At 44.8% G+C, this 14,548-nt stretch overlaps 1 protein-coding gene across 1 annotated transcript in view; it reads right to left on the bottom strand.

Moving 5' to 3' along the window:
* Positions 1–2,783: 2,783 nt before the first annotated feature.
* The window catches only part of LOC139255378 (probable G-protein coupled receptor 139), a 52,061-nt gene continuing 40,296 nt past the window's right edge, over positions 2,784–14,548 (bottom strand). The window contains exons 2-3 of the mRNA XM_070873907.1: positions 7,362–7,517; positions 2,784–4,048 (exon numbers count right to left, since the gene is read on the bottom strand). Coding sequence (XP_070730008.1) covers positions 3,153–4,048; positions 7,362–7,458 — 993 coding nt within the window. The 5' untranslated portion in view covers positions 7,459–7,517 and the 3' untranslated portion in view covers positions 2,784–3,152. The remainder of the gene's footprint in view (positions 4,049–7,361; positions 7,518–14,548) is intronic.

Genomic DNA, 14,548 nt, shown 5'->3' with positions numbered 1-14,548 from the left:
CAACATTTACCCTGTCAATCGCCTTCAGAATATTGTCTGTTTCAATGAGATCACCTCTCATTCTTCTAAACTCCAGAGAGTATCGGCATATTCTGCACAATCTCTCACCATAGGACAGTCCTCTCATCCCAGGAATCAATCTGGTGAACCTCTGTTGCACCACCTCCCAGGCAAGTGTATCCTTCCTCAGATAAGGAGACCAAAACTGTGCGCAGTACTCCAGGTGTGGTCTCACCAGGGCCCTGTACAATTGGAGCAAGACTTCCTTACTCTTGTACTGTGGGCTATATATTAGGTACTATGGGCCGAATATCCTGTTTTTCTGCTGATTCTACAGTTGTATAAAAAGTTATTAAAATTCGACAGTCGCTCGGCAAACATATTTGTATTTCCTTCAGTGTGCAACACATGTGGGTGGATTAATGATGATTGAAACAATTATTCATTATTTCGCAGACTTGAATTATTTTTGTCAATTTGCTCTATAAAAATGCTTTCCCTGACCGGGAATCAAACCCAGACCACGGCAGTGAGAGCACCAGACCCTAACCACTAGACTACCAGGGAACACTGCTTGCAGCCTCTGCGATAGCTTTAAATATAGTCAGCTTACAATCACAGCTGAGAATTGTGCGGTGACACGGGGTGTAACTGGATTTGCTGGGAGCAGCGTGGAGGCCCCGACCTGCGTGAGAACACCAGCGGCAGGTCGGGGCCATAAAAGGAGCGGTGAGCGGCGGCCTGGGAGCAGCGTGGTGGTGTACCACGGCAAGGTACAGCGCGAGCTGGTGCAGGAGGGCGACGACAGCGAAGTGTGATGTCATCAAAGTCCAGGTCGGTGATTGGAGCGTGGGCAGGTACAGCAGGAGCAGCGAGAGACTGTGGAGGGATGTGATCGGGGCCCAGGGGCGGTGTGAGTTCAGGACCAGGGGCCCAGGGGCAGCACGGGCCAGCCCACACTGCGATATGTGGGGGCACTGGGTCCGTGCAGCAGAGCTGGTCTCCAGTCGTCTTGGATAACCCTTGCCACTGGACCAAGACCTCGCTCTGTCAAGCCCGTGTGATGGCTGGGGTGCAACGGCCATCACACGTTAAAAAAATCCACGCACAGGTATCTTCCACCCTTCAACATGCAGTTCGGGACCTGGAATATTAGGTCCATCATTGAAACACCTGTGAACTCATCCTTTTTTGGCGAGGAAGCAAGTCATCCTCGCTTCAAGGATGATGATGATGAACTGGATTTGCTGCAGTCCGCGGGCAGCAGGTGACGAAAGCGGGCGTGAGAGGGTGAGTGACAGGTGGGCACTGCTTCTGATGCTGTCTGACCCACGGTGGGAGTGGCCAGGGATTTTAAAGCCCTTTCATTGCACCAATGCAGGGTAAATGAAACTGTGTTTCAGGAACCTTCATGTATACAAACATGGGCACTCTGCACTGTCGACCTCGTGGTATAACGGTAGTGTGTCTGACTCCAGATCAGAAGGCTGCGTGTTTATATCACGTCGGGGTCACTGTACTTTTCCATATTGTTCTTCCGGAATTGAGATTTACTTTGCTGTATCACAATTTGCTTTCCCACCCATCTTTGTATCATCAGCAAACTTGGCTCCATTACACTGGGTCCCTGCATCCCTGGGATAGGGGAGGGAAGACACACCGGAGAAGTGTGAGCTTGTGGACCGGAGAAGTTGCAGCTGCTGGAGCTGTGCGTTTTATCGGGGAGGGACGGGGGGAGAGCCCGCCGAGCGACCGGAGAAGCTGAGAAGCTGCTGTGCTTTTCATCGGGTTTGACACTGTTTAAAAATGGCAGAGTGCCAAGTTTTCTCTCCCTACTGCCCATGTGCGAAGGTGCCGGCAGTGTTTTCGGCGCAGGCATTTGGCTCCGCCCCCCACTTCACCATCGACACCACGCCAGGACTCCGGGGACTGTACACAGCGGCCAGGATGGGGCGAGTTTTTCCCCGTGCCGTTTCCAGCGCGCAATGTCGATGCGCTTGAGGTCAGTGCGCCGACAAAACTGCTTGGGGAAAATCTAGCCCTTGAAGAGTAAGGAGTACACTGAAGGAAATACAAATATGTTTGCCGAGAAACTGTCAAATTTTAATAACTTTTTATACAACCGTCGAATCAGCAAAAAAACAGGGCACTCGGCCCATAGTACCTAATATATAGCCCACAGTACAAGAGTAAGGAAGTCTTGCTACAATTGTACAGGGCCCTGGTGAGACCACACCTGGAGTACTGCGTACAGTTTTGGTCTCCTTATTTAAGGAAGGATATACTTGCCTGCTTGGAGGTAGAACAGAGGTTCACCAGATTGATTCTTGAGATGAGAGGACTGTCTTAAGTTGAGAGATTGTGTAGAATGGGCTGATACTCTCCGGAGTTTAGAAGAATGAGAGGTGATCTCATTGAAACACACAATATTCTGAAGGGGATTGACAGGGTAGATGCTGAGAGGTTGTGTCCCCCGGGCTGGAGTGTCTCGAACCAGGGGGTACAGTCTCAGGTTAAGGGGTCGACCATTTAAGACAGAGATGAGGAAGAATTTCTTCACTCAGAGGGTTATGAATCTGTGGAATTCTCTGCCCCACAGGCCTGTGGATGCTGAGTCTCTGAATATATTCAAGGCTGCGTTAGATAGGTCACGTTCCAGATGCAGCACATTTGCAATTTTCCAGTCCTCTGCCAACCCCTCCCTATCCAAAGGTGATTAGAGGACTGCGGCCTGAGTCTCCCCCATTTCAACCCTTACATCCTTCAGGTACGTAGATTGCTCTCCATTCGGACCGGTGAATGTTCAACATCCTCTTTATCTATGTTTATCCTTGTAAATATCGCTCAGCCTCCTCCTTTACTGCTGCGTTGGAAGCCGCCCCTTCTCTGGTGATGACTGATGCAAAGTACACATTTAGCAACTCATCCCGGCCTTCTCCTTCCACAAGGCGATTCTCTTTTGCTGCATAATTGCTCACACCATCCATTTGAATGCACGCTTCTTATTTCTATGTTTAAATGAGACTTTTGGTTCCCTCTTCAGTTAGCTGCTAATCTAAACGTAGATACTTTATTTGCTGCTTTGATTCCCTGTTTTAGATCTCCTCTGCACTTTTGGTATACATAATAGTACTAGAAAGCGTGAGGTGTTCTCATCGAATTAACTTTACCACCATTGTAAGGGGATACTTCACTCCATTCCTCAACTCCTCTCTGAATTTCCTCTGGGTCACTGCGTAAATAAAAGTGTTCGTGCAGCAACTCAGGATCTGGAGCATGAAGCTGATTTCCGGTACAAACATGGGCAGAGAAACAGAGTATCCCAAGTAATCCAATCGTCTCAATATAGAACAGACCATGAACACCACCCATAACAGTATGAAATTCCCCGAGATAACAAACAGTACAATCATCGATTTCCTTCGGTTCTCCATCTCTGGGTCACTGGGGCTCTCGCCACTGCTCCGACCCCGGAGTCTACTGCGGGCTGTGCTAGACACTAAAATGTGTCTGACCGTTAAAGCATTGAACAGTAGAATCAAAATAAATGGAATAAAAGGTGTTAAAATGTAATGCATTAATTCAACGATAGTCCAGACCAGCGAACGAGATACACTTGATAACACGCGGCAAAACCATGGACTGTTGGACAGCCAATATTTACTTGTATACAGAAAATACCAGAAAATGTTCCTCAGACAGCTCAGCACTGTCACTGTTCCTAGAACCACAGCCGCTGTTTGCTCCGTGCAATATTTCAATTTCAGCTTCTGGCAACAAATGGCCACAAATCGATCGAAGGTGAACGTGACCGTGAACCAGACAGAACAATCTGTGGCTGCATAAAGCAGGATAGCGTGGATATTACATATTCTAACATTCAACAGAAAAAGAAATTGATCCCGATAAACAATAGGAATCTGCCTCAGTATCAGATCGATGATCACGACCAGTAGATCCGCCGCTGCCATGGCCACCAGGTAGCGAGTGACACATTTGGAGAGACCACACTTTCCCCGAGACAGGATCGCAATCGTCACCACGTTAACTGTGAGCAAGAGGAAAATGGGGAAATTATTCACAAACAGTGAGTAATAACAGAAATTTGATGCGTTTCCAATGAAGTAATAGATTAGCTTGCAGAGGATCTGTCTAAAGTCCCTTCGCAATCATTTGAAATTCGCCAAGAAATGAGCAGCGTGCCTTTGCATCCAGTGATGGATTCTAATTATTTTACCAGTGACAGGGCATCCTGGATATAAGTTTGTAATCAGAGTAAGCAGTAATGAATCGGCTAATGAAGCTTTTTGTGGGAGATAGTTCCAGATTTCCACCGGTTTATACCAAGTTAGATGACTTTGCCAAAACTATGGTAAACAAGAAGGTTATCGGCACACTGTATGAGATTTTTTTAAATAGATCAATTGGAGGTACGAGAAAGACTGAATGTACATAAAGTGGAAAATTCACCCGGTGTAGATGGGATGAAGCCTCGTTTGCTGAGGAAAGCAAGTGTATAAATTACACAGGTACTGGCGACAGTCTCCAATTCTCCTTAGCTACAGGGGTGGTGGCAGAGGACTGTTGGATTGAAAATGCTGTATCCTTGTTCGAAAAAGGGGAGCAGGACAAGCCTGGCAATTACAGGCTCATCAGTTTAACGTCAGTAGTGGGGAAGTTTTGAGAAGCGTTTAGAACCCTGGATAATAAAGAAAGAAGCGTCAGGTGTTTGACTGTACTGATTGAGTTTTGAGATAACATTACAAAACAGCTTTTTTGAGGCCAGTGCAGTTGATGTTGTCGATGTGGACATTCAAAACACATAAATGGCTTGTTAGTAAAATTAACAACCATGGCCTAAAGGAGGCAGTATTAGCATGGATACACAATTGGTTAAGGGATAGAAAACAGAGAGTTATGGTGAATGGCTGTTTCTCGAACTGGAGTGTGGTATACCGTGGGGGTTCCCAAGGTTCAGTTCTCGGACCACTGTGTTTTTGATATACATTAATGAGTTGGACTTGTGGGCAGCGGGCAACATTTTGAAATGTGCACATTACACGCAATTTCGAAGAGTAGTAAATAATTGGGAAGATATTAATCGACTTCAATAGGACAGAGACAAGTGGGTGGAATCGGCAGACATATGGCGGATGAAATCAGTGCAGGAATGTGTGAAGTGATACAGTTTGGTTGGTAGAATGAAAAGAGACAATGCGAGCTAAATGGTACAATTGAAAAGGGGGTGAAAGAACAGAGAGTCTGGGGGGTGTTCTTCCAGAAATCATTGAAAGTGGCAAAAGAAAGTAACAAAACAGGTTAATAAAGTATATGTAACTCTGGGTTTTATCATTAGAGGCATATAATGCAACGGCGAAAACTTTATACAAAACATATTTACAAGAATAGTTCAGCCACAGCTAGAATATAGTGTCCATGTCTGGACACCTTCTATGAGAAAAAATGTGAAGGCTTTGAATAGGCTACAGAAGAGGGTTACTTGAATGGTTCCAGACATGGAGGATAACTGTTCCATGGATAGACTGGAGGCGCTGGGGTTGATCTCCTTAGAACAGAGAAGGCTTTGATCGAGGTGGTTAAAATCATGAAGAGTTTAGGTAAATTAATTAAACATAACTCTTTCCAATGGCTGGTGGTTTGATAATCAAAGGGCACAGATTAAAGTTGATTGGTGAAAAAGCCAGAGGCGACATGATGAAAACCTTGTCTATGGAACGTGTGGCTAGGATTTGGAATGCACTGCCTGATAGGGTGGAAGATACAGATTCAATAGTAGCTTGTAAAAGGGAATTGGATCAATACTTGAAGGATTAAAAGTTACAGGGACATGGGCGAAGAGAGGTGGTGCAGAACTACCTTCAACAGGGCCGGCTCAGGCTGGATGGGCCGAATGGACTCCTACTGCACTTTACTATTCTATATGTCTATCATTCTACTTCCACTACCTGTTGTGTTAAAAATACTTACTGAAATGATCCCCGAACGGTCTCGCTGAAAATGTAATGCTGTGTCCGCTTTTTCCTGGACTCTTCCACCAGAGGAAATGGTTACTCTCTACCTAACCTATCAAATACTTTAATCATCTTAAACTCCTCAATTAGATAACCCCTTAATCTTTTATATTCAGTAAAATACAACCTCCATCACTGAAAGCTTCCCTCCAATTTAAAGCGTTCAATGCCAGTGCCATTCTCGTGACTATGTGCTGCACCCTGTTGAAGACCAATCAATTCTTTCCTAAGGTGCGGTGCCTAGAACTGAATGCAGCATCCAGATGGGGTCTCAGCAGAACTCTATAGCGCTGCAACCTCACATCGATCCCTTTGTATTCCCACTCTCTTGCGATAAAGGCCAGCATTCCAAAAGCAGTTTTAAATGATTTACGTGTGTGCCAGTGGTAGAAGGAGAAGCTGGAACGTTTCGAGGTTTGAATTACAGCGTGTGTGATTTTGTTTTTGGAGGGATACAACTTTTCCTAATGTCCCGAAGTGCGGAGGTGAAACAAGAGGCCTGGCAGTGATGGGAATGGGAGAATCGATGGTGCGCTCTGAATGGGGCAGTTGGCTAACCAGAGCAACTCTTTGATCTGTGATGGACTATGGTCACTTGGTGAAGGCATTTGAGACTTCTGCACAACCGTAGAAATCAAGCCTTCACAACCAGCGCTTGCAATGAGACTGAATGTTAGCGCCGCCGTGGGCATGAACGTGATGGGAAAATGCACTCAATTTTTCCTCCCATAAGAGAAATTCAATCTAGATTCCGAATGGTCAATAATTGGTTGACTAAAGTTACAGACATGCTAGACTCCCAGCTCGGCAATTGGATATTCACCATCACGTTAAAATTAATTATTTGCCATAAAGCAATTAATTCAGCGAAATAATAATAAAAAGTAACTCAAACTAAGAATTCTAACACCCCGATTATGAACCAGTGACATTAATGTTCCACCGAAAACAATAGAAAGTGAGTCAGCTGAACCAGATTGGATCATTACTCATTTTCATTTATTTTTTTAAGAGTGATTTATGCAATTAAATAATTTGCTATATTCTGCAGAAATTAACGATCTTGTGAGGTCACAAAATATTTTCTCATCTGACACTCAGACTCAGCATTGACAGCAAAGTGCACACTTTTAATGAAGAGAATGATCGAACGACATGGCTTGTTTTGTGCTGTGAATCAATACTGGGAACTTAATAATATTACCTGACATGGAGCTATTAATGACCATTAAAGACACACTAATCATTGAGCTGGTACCAGCGAATAGGAATTCACATCACACTGTTCAACTCCAGTTCCTAAAATATCATCCCCAGGTAGTTACTTACGTGGGACACCGACAGCAGCCATGATGAGGTAGTAAATTTTTTGTACATCATTAAGCGCCCAGAGAATCTTGAGTTTGATCAGGTAACCAAGAGACATTATTTCCCTTTTGGTAAGAATCGATTGTTCGAAGGTTGATGTTGATGCTCGGAGCAGTTCTACGATTAAGACATTCAGAGGTTTTCACTTATTTATAGCAGAGAAAATTCATTTGGTCAGTAAACCGTGTCTCCTGCTGCCTGGGCTTAATTACAACCAGTGAACAAACAGATGACATCAACAACTTTCACAATAAGACTCTTAACAAGAAATGCGGAAATTCCAATCAGCCAAAGCCCTAAAGACCAATCTCACACCCTAACAAGAATTTTCATAGGTGCATTTTCTTAATCAAACTCCAAGGAGAGATTGGGTTATCCCAGTGCCATCAAAGAACAACTCTAATAAGGTGCCCCCTTTTAGAGAGGCACATCTGATAAACAATGTAAGGAATACAACTAAACAAAGGAATCTTATGAACTGAAATAACATCGTATTCCCTGTATCCTGCTGTGCAAGTTCAACAGATGCTCCCTGACCTGCTGACTGTTCCACCATTATGTTTTCTTTATTTCAGACTTCTAGCATCCGCCATATGTTGTGATTGTATTAAGAATTTAGAAAACATCGGCTTATCATTTGCTCTGTGTTCCCTGTTTAATAAAATAAATCAACCACCGGAAACATCAATTCCGATTGATGACACCGGCCAGAATGTGTATAAGAGAATAAGAACATAAGAATCGGAGCAGGAATAGGTTATGTGGCCCCTCGAGCCTGCTTGACCATTCAATAAGATCATGACTGATCTGATCATGGGCTCAGCTCCACTTCCCTGCCCGCTCCCCATAACTCTTCACTCCCCGCTTATATTATGCAGTAACAAAGAAAAAACAAATGAAATAATTAAATAAATAAATAAATAACTGATGAAATAAATGAGTCAGTGATGTGGTGTAGACAATATTGTAACAATTGCTGGTCACAATTAAGTACAGACTCATGGAGATCGTGTGTTGGTGATCCTTCTACAAATTAAAACGAAAAGTTAATATTACTTTTCAACATGGAGAGAGATTTAAGAACAGCACATCAAGTACTTGTACACCACAAGTGCTCCGCGAAATGTTAGGGTTTTATAAATTTGGACGGACATCAGCACCATAAGCGTGACTCACCATCGGTGAATTACTGACATAGAAACATAGAAATTTACAGCGCAGAAGGAGGCCATTTCGGTCCATCGTGTCCGCGCCGGCCGACAAAGAGCCGCATGGCCCTCGGTCAGCAGCTCTAAAGGTTACATATAAACCTATGAACAATGAACAATGGTGGAAAGGTGATGAGTACCCAGCCCAACCAGTCTGACCCACACAACTGCGACACCCCTTATACTGAAACATTCCACATTCCACCCCAACCAGAGCCATGTGATCTGCTGGGAGAGGCAAAAACCAGATAGCTGGGGATATTTTGCAGCTGCAGATTCAGAACCCTGCCACTCTCTCCGTCCTCTGACTGATTACACCCTGCTTTACCTGCTCCTTATCCTGAACGGCCACACTCTGCGTCCTCTGACTGATTACACTCTGCTTTACCTGCTCCTTATCCTGAACGGCCACACTCTCCGTCCTCTGACTGATTACACCCGGCTTTACCGGCTCCTTATCCTGAACGACCTACCTTCGCCTTTCCGTCTCTGCTTGTTTTTTATCTACTTTGGCCTGTGGTAAATCAGTAATTTAACCAAAGATATGACCACAGTTTGACCCCTTCACTGAGTAGGGTGAATTATTTGTGGGTAAAGTGCACATCACTCAGATATACCTTCAATATGCTGACGAGCAGTGACTCGATAAACGCTATTTCCTTTACCCTGTCTTTGTCTGAATGAGCGGCAGCAAATCACCTATTGAGCCTAGTAATACCCGTTCCATCTACCCCTGCATTTTGCCAGTCAGCATTGTTCACCTATGGACTCGAGTAAAACGCATTCTACTTAAATCACCACCTTACTGACAGACACTGATGTAACTAGTGAGCCTAGTACTGCACCTTCCACTTGCCCTCCATCTCAGTAACCAGCACTAATTCATCTATCGACCCTAGTACTCTCCCATCCCCTTTCCTCCCCCTTCCCATCATATCAGCAAGCACTGACTCACCTATTGATCCATTTCACCCGTATCACCATCGCACTGACCAGCACTGACTCACCTGTTGATCTGGTACGACACATTTCACTATCATCCACTCGCTGACCAGCACTGACTCACTTATTGATCTGGTACGATCCATTTCACCAGTATCACCATCGCACTGACCAGCACTGACTCAGCTATTGATCTGGTACGATCCATTTCACCAGTATCACCATCGCACTGACCAGCACTGACTCAGCTATTGATCTGGTACGACCCATTTCACTATCACCATCACACTGACCAGCACTGAGTCAACTATTGAGTGCAGTACTACCCGTTCATCCATCTCACTAAGCTGAATTGATTCCACTATAGACCCTATTACCGCCCATTTCACCCTATTACACCCACTTAGCACAGACCAGCACTGGTTCACCTATGCCTTACTCTCTCATTAGCCTTTCCATCTAACTCACGAGCCCTGATTCACTTACTGAGCCCAGTCCGAGCGATCCCACTACCCCACCACATACCATCATGCTGAAGAGCACAGATTCTCCTATTGAGCCTTATCAATCCCACTACCTCCTCCATCTTACTGACTGGCACTGAATCACTTATTGAGCTGAGTACTACCTCCGTTGCACTAACCAGCACTAATTCACCTGTGGGGCCGAGTTCCCTCAGATCCATCAGTGCGGTACCTTCCATTGTGTACGGTGGGGTGGGAACCTTGCCTCTCGGGTGGAACCGGCCGAGAAGAAGGTTCTCCAAAGATAAAAGAATGAGGAACACAACTGGAAATCATGTCACATTCACTTGTAGTGGTGTAAGAACACCATGTTTCAGACCAGTTACTTTCTACCTCAGAACAAAACACCACGGATGTACAGACTCAATTATAAAGTCTACGTTTTTATACCTTGCCATATTAAATGGCTTAAAGTGCTCACTGTAATGTAAGGCATGAACGAATTGCATCCATCACTCATATATTTCTGTAACATTCCTACGAAGGATGATTTCTTGGGATCAGCGACCCAAATATCACAAGTTTCTTTCCGATCGCTCTCCTGTTTATTACATTGAATGACATCGAACACACAGAATTCTGTGCTGATGTTATAAGATTCCACACGAATCTATCCTACTCCCTGTGGTCGCGAGTACCAATGTCTAATCACTCGCTGAGTACAGACATTTCTCCTCATTTCCCCACTGGATTTATGAGTGACCATCTTGTATTGATGGTGCCAGAATTGTATTCTCCCACACGTGGAAATCTTCTCTCCGCATCTACCCTGTCGAATCCATTCAGAATGTTTGAGACTTCTATCAGGTCACATCTAAGCCTCCTCATTTCTAACGGAAAAGGGACAATGTTGAATTGATGCCGAAAGTTCTATTCTCTCAGTTTGGGAACAATCCTTATTTGCTCTTTTACAAGTGTCTCTCTGTCTTTTATAGGTTGGGATCAGAACGATGCAGAGTATTATAAGTGTGGGCAGTGCAAGGTCGTATATAATTTGAAGATAGCTTCACTAATTTTAAATCTATACTCACGGAAATAAATCCCAGGGCATTGAGAGCATTTTACTTGCTTTCCTAACCTGCGATACTGCTTTTAATGATTAGTTAAATTGTGGCCTTTAATCCCGTTGCTCTATGCTTTCACTTTCTTATTTTCTAAAGAATGGGCGGTGTTTCTATTCTTCCTGCCAAATTGCATCGCCTCACATTTATAGAAACATCGAAACATAGAAACTTACAGCGCCGAAGGAGGCCTTTTCAGCCCATCGTGTCCGCGCCGGCCGACAAAGAGCCGCACGGCCCTCAGTCAGCATTCCTGAAGGTTACATATAAACCTATGAACAATGAACAATGGCGGAAATGTAAAGAGCACCGAGCCCAACCAGTCCGCCCCACACAACTGCGACATCCCTTACACTGAAACATTCTACACTCCACGCCAACCAGAGCCATGTGACCTCCTGGGAGAGGCAAAAACCAGATAGCTGGTGATATTATGCAGCTGCAGATTCAGAACCCTGCCACCCTCTCCGTCCTCTGAATGATTACACCCGGCTTTACCTGCTCCTTATCCTGAACGACCTCCCCTCGCCTTTCCGTCTCTGCTCATTGTTTATCTACTTTGGCCTGTGGTAAATCAGTAATTTAACCAAGTATATGACCACAGCTTGACCCCTTTACTGAGAATGGTGAGTTATTGCGGGTATCATACACATCACTCAGATCTACCTTCAATGTGCTGACGAGCAGTGACTCGCCCAACGCGACTTCCCTTATCCTGTCTTTGTCTCAATGAGCGGCAGCAAATCACCTATTGAGCCTAGTAATACCCGTTCCATCTACCCCTGCATTTCTCCAGTCAGTATTGATTCACCGATGGACTCTAGTAAAGTGCATTCTACGTAAATCACCACCTTACTGACAGACACTGATGGAACTATTGAGCCTAGTACCGCACCTTCCACTTGTCCTCCATCTCAGTAACCAGCATTAATTCATCTTCGACCCTAGTACTCTCCCATCCCCTTTCCTCCCCCTCCCTGTCATATTGACAAGCACTGACTGATCTATTGATCCATTTCACCAGTATCACCATCGCACTGACCAGCACTGACTCAGCTATTGATCTGGTACGACCCATTTCACTATCACCATCACACTGACCAGCACTGAGTCAACTATTGAGTGCCGTACTACCCGTTCTACGACTCATCCATCTCACTAAGCTGAATTGATTCCACTTTAGACCCTATTACCACCCATTTCACTGTACACCCACTTAGCACTGACCAGCACTGGTTCACCTATGCCTTCCTCTCTCTTAGCCCTTCCATCTAACTCACGAGCCCTGATTCACTTACTGAGCCTAGTCCTAGGGATCCCACTACCCCACCACATACCATCATGCTGAAGAGCACAGATTCTCCTGTTGAGCCTTATCAATCCCACTACCTCCTCCATCTTACTGACTGGCACTGAATCACTTATTGAGCTGAGTACTACCTCCGTTGCACTAACCAGCACTAATTCACCTGTGGGGCCGAGTTCCCTCAGATCCATCAGTGCGGTACCTTCCATTGTGAACGGTGGGGTGGGAACCTTGCCTCTCGGGTGGAACCGGCCGAGAAGAAGGTTCTCCAAAGATAAAAGAATGAGGAACACAACTGGAAATCATGTCACATTCACTTGTAGTGGTGTAAGAACACCATGTTTCAGACCAGTTACTTTCTACCTCAGAACAAAACACCACGGATGTACAGACTCAATTATAAAGTCTACGTTTTTATACCTTGCCATATTAAATGGCTTAAAGTGCTCACTGTAATGTAAGGCATGAACGAATTGCATCCATCACTCATATATTTCTGTAACATTCCTACGAAGGATGATTTCTTGGGATCAGCGACCCAAATATCACAAGTTTCTTTCCGATCGCTCTCCTGTTTATTACATTGAATGACATCGAACACACAGAATTCTGTGCTGATGTTATAAGATTCCACACGAATCTATCCTACTCCCTGTGGTCGCGAGTACCAATGTCTAATCACTCGCTGAGTACAGACATTTCTCCTCATTTCCCCACTGGATTTATGAGTGACCATCTTGTATTGATGGTGCCAGAATTGTATTCTCCCACACGTGGAAATCTTCTCTCCGCATCTACCCTGTCGAATCCATTCAGAATGTTTGAGACTTCTATCAGGTCACATCTAAGCCTCCTCATTTCTAACGGAAAAGGGACAATGTTGAATTGATGCCGAAAGTTCTATTCTCTCAGTTTGGGAACAATCCTTATTTGCTCTTTTACAAGTGTCTCTCTGTCTTTTATAGGTTGGGATCAGAACGATGCAGAGTATTATAAGTGTGGGCAGTGCAAGGTCGTATATAATTTGAAGATAGCTTCACTAATTTTAAATCTATACTCACGGAAATAAATCCCAGGGCATTGAGAGCATTTTACTTGCTTTCCTAACCTGCGATACTGCTTTTAATGATTAGTTAAATTGTGGCCTTTAATCCCGTTGCTCTATGCTTTCACTTTCTTATTTTCTAAAGAATGGGCGGTGTTTCTATTCTTCCTGCCAAATTGCATCGCCTCACATTTATAGAAACATCGAAACATAGAAACTTACAGCGCCGAAGGAGGCCTTTTCAGCCCATCGTGTCCGCGCCGGCCGACAAAGAGCCGCACGGCCCTCAGTCAGCATTCCTGAAGGTTACATATAAACCTATGAACAATGAACAATGGCGGAAATGTAAAGAGCACCGAGCCCAACCAGTCCGCCCCACACAACTGCGACATCCCTTACACTGAAACATTCTACACTCCACGCCAACCAGAGCCATGTGACCTCCTGGGAGAGGCAAAAACCAGATAGCTGGTGATATTATGCAGCTGCAGATTCAGAACCCTGCCACCCTCTCCGTCCTCTGAATGATTACACCCGGCTTTACCTGCTCCTTATCCTGAACGACCTCCCCTCGCCTTTCCGTCTCCGCTCATTGTTTATCTACTTTGGCCTGTGGTAAATCAGTAATTTAACCAAGTATATGACCACAGCTTGACCCCTTTACTGAGAATGGTGAGTTATTGCGGGTATCATACACATCACTCAGATCTACCTTCAATGTGCTGACGAGCAGTGACTCGCCCAACGCGACTTCCCTTATCCTGTCTTTGTCTCAATGAGCGGCAGCAAATCACCTATTGAGCCTAGTAATACCCGTTCCATCTACCCCTGCATTTCTCCAGTCAGTATTGATTCACCGATGGACTCTAGTAAAGTGCATTCTACGTAAATCACCACCTTACTGACAGACACTGATGGAACTATTGAGCCTAGTACCGCACCTTCCACTTGTCCTCCATCTCAGTAACCAGCATTAATTCATCTTCGACCCTAGTACTCTCCCATCCCCTTTCCTCCCCCTCCCTGTCATATTGACAAGCACTGACTGATCTATTGATCCAT

The sequence above is a fragment of the Pristiophorus japonicus genome, unplaced genomic scaffold (genome assembly GCF_044704955.1).
Source record: "Pristiophorus japonicus isolate sPriJap1 unplaced genomic scaffold, sPriJap1.hap1 HAP1_SCAFFOLD_596, whole genome shotgun sequence".
NCBI classification, from domain to species: Eukaryota; Metazoa; Chordata; class Chondrichthyes; family Pristiophoridae; genus Pristiophorus; species Pristiophorus japonicus.
Note: the sequence above shows the minus strand (reverse complement) of the source record. Positions and strands in the feature narration are given on the sequence as shown.